At 46.6% G+C, this 9,920-nt stretch overlaps 1 protein-coding gene across 1 annotated transcript; it reads left to right on the forward strand.

Moving 5' to 3' along the window:
- The first annotated feature begins 4,881 nt into the window (after positions 1 to 4,881).
- On the forward strand, positions 4,882 to 9,684 carry LOC103698881 (large ribosomal subunit protein uL10-like). Its single transcript, XM_039132581.3, has 5 exons — positions 4,882 to 5,347; positions 6,037 to 6,105; positions 8,644 to 8,742; positions 8,825 to 9,217; positions 9,308 to 9,684. Exons 1-5 carry the CDS (start codon positions 5,090 to 5,092, stop codon positions 9,449 to 9,451), a joined length of 963 nt encoding a protein of 320 aa, XP_038988509.1. The 5' UTR covers positions 4,882 to 5,089; the 3' UTR covers positions 9,452 to 9,684.
- The last annotated feature ends 236 nt before the right edge of the window (positions 9,685 to 9,920 follow it).

A 9,920-nucleotide genomic window follows, 5' to 3' on the forward strand; every position in this document is an offset into this window, starting at 1 on the left:
ATTGATGTCAAAAAAGGGCCGAAGGCCAAATACAAGGGAGCCCGACCTTGAGGTCGGGTTGAATACAAAAGGCCCCAGCGGCCGACTTTATAGAAATAAAAACAAAAACTAGTCGACCTAGACGACCTCTACATCGACGTCAGGAGCGGCCTCCGTTTCGTTGGCGGCCTCAGTAGCGGCATCTATGCTAACCTCGAGGGCGGTTTCAGCTCTAACGCCAGCCTCGGGAATGGCTTCTGATTCCATCATAGTGGCGACTTCGGGGATAATCTCTGGACTGACTTCGGTACTGGCCTCGGCGGCAACCTCGACCACTTTAGCAGCTTCGTCCAGATTCGGCTTAAGGCCACTAAGGTCGACTCCAAGGTAGAATCGTTGCACTTGGCTACGATAATTCTCGAAGCCCTAGATCGTGGCAGCGGTAGCCTCCTCCGCCAGCTCATTAAGGTACTCCTCTGATTGGCGAAATCTCCTGACAGCTTCACGAGCAGATTCCTCCACGAAACTTTCGAGTCGCCCAAGCTTTACCCTAAGAGCCTTGCCCTCGCCCTGCAGTCGAACCAGGGCGGCTTCAAGCTCGGAGATGCAGCCTGTGGTAGACGAGCAAGCCCGGGAGTGCTCAGCCTCCATGTCTTGAATCTGGGCGAGCCTGTCCTTAATCAGGACTTCGGCAGCCCGTACCTTCTTTCTGGCACTTCGAAGCCGCTGCGCGGCGACTGTGGCCTTCTCCTCGGCCTCGTGTCGCTGTTGCTCGATGACCACCGCCCGTTCCTCGGCCTCTTGCTGCCGCTGCGCGCAAGCTTTGGCCTCTTGTTTCTAGAGCTCGACATGCTCCATCCTCGGCCTGAGCGCCCTCAACTCCTCCCGGTAGGCGAGCATGCTAGACATTAGCATGTCAACCACATGGAGGGACTGGCACAAAAGACAAAATGTCAACAGAGGTCGGGCACTCACAAAAAAAATGGATATGAAATGGGAGGGCTGCATCACTCACCCACACACTGGCCAAATAGGCCTGACGAACAAAGTCGTCAAAGTTCTCCTCCATTAGAGCTCGGTCGCGCGGGAGTATGATACTGCGCACGAGCTCGTGAGCAATGTCGCCGGACTCAAGGGTCGTGTCGTCCTTGGACACGTGACACTGATGCTGCAATCCCCTCCCTCCGAACTTGGAAGGGATGGAGTCGACCCCAGCTGAGGTCGGAGCCTCGGGGGAGCTGAAGTCCTAGCTGAGGCCAGAGCCTCAGGAAAAGTCACAGCCCCAACAGGAGTTAGGGCCACAGAGGGAGTCGGAAGCTCGGCCTGCTCCCCGGCTCGAGACCCGATTCTGGTAACTGGGCGACTTCTCCAATCTCCTTAACTTGGCCGACGAGCATGACTGCCACTTGGTCAGAAGGGTTCCTTCCTGCCGCCAATGGGGGCGCCTCGGCTTCCACTGCAAGAACCTGATCGGATCCAGCCAGAGTAGGAGCGGCGGCCTCAATCGAGGCGAGCTCTCCTCGCTCAATTCCGAGGCCAGAGGTAACTCTAGCTTTCTTTGGCCTCCTTTCAGACTAAGCCCCTTCTGGGGCGGCCCTCCTCTTCCTATACTTGGCCATCAGTGTCTCAGTGCTGAAAATCATCCCTACAATGTCTGACAACAAAAGATCTTATTAGAATCCGCCATGGAAAGAGAAAAGGAGCAACTATGCTATTCTTACCCTCGGGGCGAGCTGGGCTCATACCAACATTTACTAAGGCCTCCTCGCTGAGCAGGTCGGGAAGCCGTGGAGTTTCTTCTAGTCCAAGCAAACTGTCTAGAATGCCCTGCTTGGACTATGACAACTGTGGGAGTCTGTTGTTCGCCGAGGCTAGCGGAAAGCTCCAGGTCGAATTAAACCTCCACGGCCGCTCGGAGGAAACAAAAATAAATTTGTCCTTCCACCCATGAATGGAAGTAGGGATGTCCCCGAAGAGCTTGTGGCCTCTTCGGGGGGAGAAGTATCACCATCCTTTGTCTGTGGGGTTGCCTTTTAATATAAAGCAACTCCGGAAGACACTTATCAAGGGGGACAGACCATGTGCAAGGCAGAGGCTGAGAAAGCCGATTATCATTCTCCACGAGTTCGGGACGAGCTGTGCGGGCACAAGATGGTAAGCCGTCAGAAGCTCGTCCACGAACCCGGGCAGAGGGAACCTCAACCCCGCTCGGAGCATCTCTACATACACTCCAATCCAATCTTTAGGTGGGTTGGTGACTCACCCGCCGAGGTCTGGGAGCTCGAGGTCGAACTTTGGAGGAATGAAAAACTGGGCTCGAACCGAGCCCAAATTCTCATCACTCATGAGCGAGCCAGTCTCATACAGACCTGGGCCTGCCTCGAACTCAGCCTCCTCCATATCGGAAGAAGCCTAGGCTCGAGGCGAGCCTGCGCCAAGCATCAAGGCCCTCGTAGGCGAACTCATTGCCTTGGTCACAGAATTATAAAGAAAAAAGAAGACAAAGAACTCTCCGAGCGACCGAGAAGGGGATAAAGCGCTTACCCGAAAGCTCGCCGAAGAAGATAACCGGGGAAAAGAAGAATGATCGTCGGGGATTGAAAATAGCGCTTGAGGTAAAGGTCGATTAGAAGCTCCTTGAATGCCCAAGGAGAAGCTCCAACACTACAGCAATGGCGGCCAGAGAGAAAGGAGGTAGAGGCGGAAGAGATCAAATGACGACCCTAAGGCCCCCTCCAGGTCTTATATAGCCCACTACGACGGCTCTCATCGAATAGCCCAAGCGATCAAACAAGCTAAATTCCACCACGTGACAGTCCCTGAAATGACCTCAACAAATCTTTCCAGAACGCGACACTAAATGTCGATTATTATGGCGAGGTGCTCCGAAGAGCGGAACATTAATGGGCGGCCTCTTGCATTCCATCAGGCGAGACGCTTCGGATAATGGAACATTAATGGCCGGCCTCTCGCGTGCCATCCAGCAACCCCTTTGAAAAGGAACGCATACGTGGAACATTAAGAAGCTCCCACGACAGATCCTACTTTGGGTAACGTGGCAGCCTGAGCCACCCAAGCTTATTTCCGAAAGCCAGGCTCAAGGCCCCCACTGTGAAATGCACTAAGCGTCCCCTACTCGGCGTGCGCGTCTTCGTAAGCACTGGGCCACACCGCAGGACGACCAACAATCCGACTACTTCTTTCGCCTGAGCCACTGAAAAACTCGACCTCGAAAGTCGGAGGGCAAATGATGGGGGTGAAATAGATCATCCTTCCCACAACAAGAGGGCCACCCAATTTTGGCCCAATAGACACCAACGTCGGCCAGACGGAACTTCGATCCGTCCCAGAACCAGCCCGACCTCGGATTCCTCCGAAAGCTCCTTCGACCTCGGATATTCGCCGACTTGCCCAACCAAGTTCAGGGCGCCTTCTATGATCGCCGACTCGCCCCGACCAAGCTCGGGGCGCCTTCTGTATTCGCCGACTTGTCCCGACCAAGCTCGGGGCGCCTCTTGTATTCGCCGACTCGCCCGACCAAATTGGGGCGCCTTCTATGATCGCTGACTCGCCCCGACCAAGCTTGGGGCACCTTCTGTATTCGCCGACTCGCCCCGACCAAGCTCAGGGTGCCTCCTATATTCGCCGACTCGCCCCGACCGAGCTCGGGGCGCTCTGCCGAGCACACCTCGGAACCCGGGATGCTAGGCTAACCTCAGCACCCGTCAGGTCGCCCTCGCCAAATGCACGATGTGACCTCTCAACCAGTTCAGCCCTGCCAACGGACGTACCCATATGCGTGCCTACGCCCTCCTACGTGGCCGTACATAGCGACGCCACCATGCCATGCTTTGCTTGCTGGCCCACGACAGCCAAAGACATCACCGTGTTACTCCGGCCATACCCTGCTACAACTGTCAATACCTTATCGTTCCTAAGAATGGACGGCACTGCACGCCACCAGCAAGCTCTAGCTGTGCGCCATCCGACTTAGAGCCATCCCCTCTCATAAGGATGGGCAATATCTTCGCCACCTGGGCCTCTCCATAGGGACTATAAATAGCCCTGTCAGGTAACACCTAGGGGACTTTTGGCTGGACCAACTGAATATCATTCTAACTTGAGTGTCGGAGGGCCCTCACCTGAGACATCGGTAAGGCTTTGTGCAGGTACGCCGCCGCGCGGGAAGTGGCACTCATTTTCCTCTTCCATATTCCGGCAGCTTCTCCAACTCCTCCAGCGTGGTCACCCTCGGGCTAGATTTGAACCACAACAATAGACGTGGTGATGCCTATTCCATGCCCAGCTTAAACATTGTTCTGCTTGAAAGCTAGGGATAAACAAGATGAAATGCTTATCTAAACAATGATTCATAAAGTACGATTTTGTCGTCAAGCCTATTGTCACGTGGCAATCCTAAAACCTGCATTATTGCTAATATCCACGTACACCCCCCCTGTTCCTTCCAAAAAAAAAAAAAAAAATCCACGTACCTTGTACTTACTTGACCCAAACTTGATTTGAACTCGTAATGGGTCGAGTATGGGTCTAAATATTGACCCATAATTTCTCTTTTCTTTGGCTTTTTCTTTCTTTGGCTTCATCATATTTCGCATTCGCGTATGAGTTTTATTTTTATGAATCCGGCTCTGTCCAACCTATTCCCAAACTGAGTCCGGATTCCGTCCCTATCCAAACCCACGCTTGGATCCAAATTGCACATGATCCAATCCACGCTCCAACTCTACCTCGTCCAACCTCTACCGGATCCGACTCAATTCTTGGACGGACAGGATTTGGGTCAAAAAGTGGGCCAAAACCCTCTAACAGGTCGGATCCAAGAACTCAGACCCGACCCGCACCTCAATCCATTAACAGGTGATCGGCCTCAATGGAAACCCTAGTCGATGGCTATAAAAGCCGAAGTTAGGGCCATCTAGGGTTTCAGAGAGGTTAAACAGACGGCCACCGTCCGCCTTGACCAAGCTAAGCTTCGTCTTGGCCCTCTCGACTCTATCTAAAGCTTTTCTCGGCTCTCTTCTTCTTCCCCTTTGCTAGGTTAGCGTTTGGTTTTTTTCCCTTCCATCCCTTTTAGCGTTTCTCTGCAGCCATGACGGTCAAGCTCTCCAAGTCTGAGAAGAAGGTCGAGTATGACAAGAAGCTGTGCAGTCTCCTGGACGAGTACAGTCAGGTGCTGATCGCGGCGGCGGACAACGTGGGGTCGAACCAGCTCCAGAACATCCGGAGCGGGCTCCGGGGTGATTCGGTGGTCCTCATGGGGAAGAACACGCTGATCAGGCGCTGCATCAAGATCCATGCAGAGAAGACCGGAAACAAGGACTATCTCAACCTCCTCCCCTTGCTTGTGGTAAAGATTCTTGTCTCGGGCCTAAGATTTCGGTAGATATGTTTTGATTTTTAATCGCGTTTTGCCTGTGCTGTTTTTTTTCCCCGTGCTGTTTTTTTTCCCGCGCGTTTTGTTGATAGTTTATCTGGATTCAGGGATTCAGTAGTTCGATAATTTAAAATGGTCGTTTTTTAAAATATCCTTCCTTTTTTGTGATTTTAAAATTTTTTCGGTAAATCTGGAGGAATCGTTATTAGATTAATGAGTTTGAAGGGCTTAGGAGATTGATAATAAACTAAAAATCAGTTTTTTATGATACTATGAGCTGTGAGTTGCTGGGATCTAGTAATATTTGTGTTGCATTTGTTGTTGTATTACTAGGTTAGAGGGCTTTTGATAGCAGATGGCATGCCTTATATTTAGGATTGCGGAGATTTGGTCATCAGATGGTGTTTCTGTTCACATAGTTAGTTCGTGTATAAGTTATTATTCAGCGGTTTGTGTAACATTCTTCTTCATGAAGGTTCACATTCTTGATTTTGAGCATTTTGTATCAGATGGCAAAGGGGTTTTTGGACCACATTTTTGATTGTTGACTTCTGATACTACTTGTTATTTAGTTTATTGAAGCATGTTTCTTTTTTTTTCTTCTCCTCCTTTATATGATGTGGTCTGGTTATGTTGCTTCTTATGTTGCTTTTTTAATGCAGGGAAATGTGGGTTTGATTTTCACGAAGGGAGATCTGAAGGAGGTTCGAGAGGAAGTGGCGAAATACAAGGTTTGCTATATCATTCTTACTAACATTGTGTGCGTGTGTTTTCACCGTTGTGCTTCGTAAATGATCTGATAGGCCTTTAGGGTTCCCAAGTAGTGCATAGATGTCATGAAGATATTCTAATTGTTATCAGAAATTTAAATATCAGGAAACAAATTTTAACATTTTGTTTGACAAATATGTTTTGAGCGAGAGAAATGAGCTATTTAAATATAAATTTTGCCAATATGGTTGATTGAGGGTTAATGCCAAGGAAAAATGCATTTCATTATGTGATGGTTTGATGGAATTGTATGGTGTTTGAGCTTATATTCTTCGTTGTTGTATCAATATTTTCATTTTCCTAAATGCCAAATGATTTACTTTTAAAAACAAAAGGAAACGAACATGTTGATGATTGATGCTGAAGAAAAGATTTTTTTTTCTTCCTTCTCATTTTTTTTCCTGAGAATAAGATGGACAAAGCCCATCAACATTTGTTGAGATCAGGAATTATGGTGAAGGCATGACTTGAACTCAGGTCACTGGCACCCAACTGTCAATGTTTATACCAATGAATTGGGTGGCAGCCTCATTGTTGAGGTAAAAAATTAATCCTATGATTAAATTCATTTTAGTAATTTGATTTGGTCCAATTCAACTACAATCCAGGAAATTGGTGTTTCACAAGTACATGAAAAGGCTTTAATTTTATATCCTCTATATACAGCGGGTAGTTCGGCTGATTTTTATAGGCCTGGCAACATGGATGCATTATAATAAGATTACTGCACTTTGATGATGGCAAGGTTAAATCCTATGATATTTCCTATCACATTTGTGTTATGTTGGCGATTATCCAGCATATTTACTGATTTCTCAGCCTATTGCAGCTTTCGGTGAGCTGCTATTCCTTGATTTTCTGTTTTATTGCTTTCTGCCTTTCTTGTTAAGTTCTTGATTAACTGAAATACTTTTGGGAGAAGGGTTGAATCTCATTAACATCATTGTGCTTGGTAGGTGAACTGGTAGATGAGCTCATGTCTGTTAGATTGGTCATAACCCCAGAAAGTATAAAACACTAAGTTAAAATTAAGGACACCTATCAGAAACAAATGTGTTGCTATGAATGAAGGTATGTGTTGCTATGAATGAAGGTACTGCAGAGATCGATCAAATACACCTTTAGAAAAAGAGCTAGAAAATCTACCAAATTGGATGAAACTTGAGTAAGTAGCTTCAGCATTTTCCCCAGTCTTTTTGGAATTACCACAAGCACCTTCCGTCTCTCCACCCGAGTATTAGAACGGAAAGCTCCATCTCTGGCGATGAATCAACAATTCGTCGCGAGCAGAGAGAGCGTATCACCTTTGATAGTTGTCGTGTTGTAGTCGGTCCTAAAGGGTCGACAAAACCTTAAGAATGTAAACCAGCAAAAGAATGAAGCTGCATTCATTTCTTCAACTTGACACGCGTAGAATGGGAAGGAAGGACTGAGGGAAGGCAGATAAGAATGAAAATTCTTTCTTGAATAAAGCGTCCCTGGTTCCTGGTCGGGGCGCTACTCTCCCTTAAATATAGATTCTTTCCAATGAGGCAAAGGCTTATTCGACAGCAGCGGAGTAAGCATCCCGGATAGTCAGAAAAAGATGCTCCAGTCTCAGAACCAGTTAACACGGGCAAAACACCTAGCATAGAGACCCAATCTTGAGTAAAAAAGATACCGCGACTTCGGTCTTTTTCAATAAAATCATCACGTAATAAATCAACAAAACCCAAAGTCATCTCACGTGGTTAAGTAAAATTTTTGCAGACCGGTAATGTCATCAAGTTTGTGAACTTAAAACATACCTAATTAAGATCCAAAGTTTGTGAAAGGTAGTTATTTTTCCTTTTGGTTAAAGCCCTTAACCCATAATTGCAGGTGCTTTGTTAAATGAGAAACATGATAAATAAGCCCTTCTTTTCGAACTTTTATATATGATGCTTGATTGGTCTAGCATAGTTACTTTGTAATGTGCTTCTCTTGGACTGGTTTCAGATTCTAATTTGAACAAGATATGCTATCACTCCCCCTCCCCTACCTCAACTCCCCTCCCCAGGCCCCAGTAAAAAGCATAAATTTGAACTTGCAACTGAAGACCAAATGGAAGTGGGTCTCCCAGTTGGCACGCTCTCCTCAGTGCATGTGCTAAGTAGAGGTTCCATGTTCAAGCCCAAAGGAAGGTGGTTTTCCCACTTTTCTCAAAAAAAATAGCAACTTAAGAATTTGGTTACAACGCTGAAGGAACATTGCTTTTATGAGATTTTAATGATAGAATTGCAGGTAGTGCTTCATAATTATGAACTTTTATGCTTATATTTGAATCAATTGCAAAAAAATTATGGAAAATATGACAGTCTCTGTGTATGCACATCCCTATGTGCATGTACATATATAACAATTGCATATTTTCCTTCTCTCTCTCTCTCTCTCTCTCTCTCTCTCTCTCTCTCTCTTCTGTAGCCGGATTCCCATTTGATTGATATCATATGGTTTCTTATTTTCTTTCTGTAAAACAGGTTGGAGCTCCTGCCCGTGTAGGCCTGGTTGCTCCCATTGATGTCGTGGTTCCTCCTGGCAACACTGGATTAGATCCTTCACAAACCTCCTTCTTTCAGGTCCATTAGCAATCTTCTTACCTTTGCTCTTTTAGTTTTAGTGAGTCCTATGATGCTCACCTCTTTCAACTTTACTTTTCAGGTGCTTAACATCCCAACCAAGATCAACAAGGGTACTGTTGAAATCATTACCCCTGTTGAGCTGATCAAGAAAGGGGAAAAGGTTGGCTCTTCTGAGGCTGCTCTTCTTGCTAAGCTTGGCATAAGACCATTCTCATATGGTCTCATCATCCAGTCTGTGTACGACAATGGGTCAGTTTTCAGCCCTGAGGTTCTGGACCTCACTGAGGATGACTTGGTTGAGAGGTTTGCAGCTGGAGTCTCTATAGTCACTTCACTGTCCTTGGCCCTTTCATACCCTACTATAGCAGCTGCACCCCATATGTTCATAAATGCATACAAGAATGTCCTGGCAGTTGCTATCGCGACTGAGTATACTTTCCCACAAGCTGAGAAGGTGAAGGAGTTTTTGAAGGTAGGTTATGTTCTCTTCTGCAGGGCCATAGTAATAAACCTCTACAGCATGATATTAGTTGATTCTAATAGCGTTATCTATTGGATGCAGGACCCCAGCAAGTTTGCTGTGGCTGTTCCTGTTGAAGCTGCTGATGCTGCTGCTGCACCTGCTGCAGCAGCCAAGGAAGAAGAGAAGAACGAGGAGCCAGCTGAGGAATCTGATGACGACATGGGTTTTAGCTTGTTTGATTAATTATAGTCCTCCAGGATATCTTCATAATTTTGCCTTCTTTTTAGTTCTTTTTGATAGCTGGAATATTGAAGCTTTACAGTTTGCTATGGTAGGCCGGTTTTGACCAGAGATTCTGGATTGAATTTGCTTTCTTCTAGATGCGCTATGATGTTATGTTCGTTTGGTTTGTTGAATTTGCTGAGAATATGATCTGTTCTTTAATGATATATGAGTATGATCTTCGTTTAGTAAAATTCTTTTCCTATTTTGGTAATGTGGTTTTCCTATTTGAGTATACCTTAATTGCTGACCTTAGTCTCAGCGTCATTGTAGTACACATCAAAAATTTACTGTTATCTAGTTTTCACTTCTCATGGGATGTGCTGGGATGATGGGGGTGATTAAATATACCCTATGGCTGCCCTTAGTTCCTTGGTCACTGTAATAGACACCAAATATTTAGTGTTAACGATATTTATGTCATATTGGG

This window comes from Phoenix dactylifera, chromosome 14, assembly GCF_051530095.1.
Source record: "Phoenix dactylifera cultivar Ajwa chromosome 14, Ajwa_hap1_PhDact_Kaust_v1.1, whole genome shotgun sequence".
NCBI lineage: Eukaryota > Viridiplantae > Streptophyta > Magnoliopsida > Arecales > Arecaceae > Phoenix > Phoenix dactylifera.

What these genes read in the sequence shown, in the direction of transcription:
- LOC103698881 (XM_039132581.3), top strand. Translation starts at nt 5,090, where the DNA reads ATGACGGTCAAGCTCTCCAAGTCTGAGAAGAAGGTCGAGTATGACAAG. An exon ending in AGGAAGTGGCGAAATACAAG is followed by an intron (nt 6,106 to 8,643) that starts GTTTGCTATATC and finishes TCTGTAAAACAG; the next exon opens with GTTGGAGCTCCTGCCCGTGT. An exon ending in CACAAACCTCCTTCTTTCAG is followed by an intron (nt 8,743 to 8,824) that starts GTCCATTAGCAA and finishes TTTACTTTTCAG; the next exon opens with GTGCTTAACATCCCAACCAA.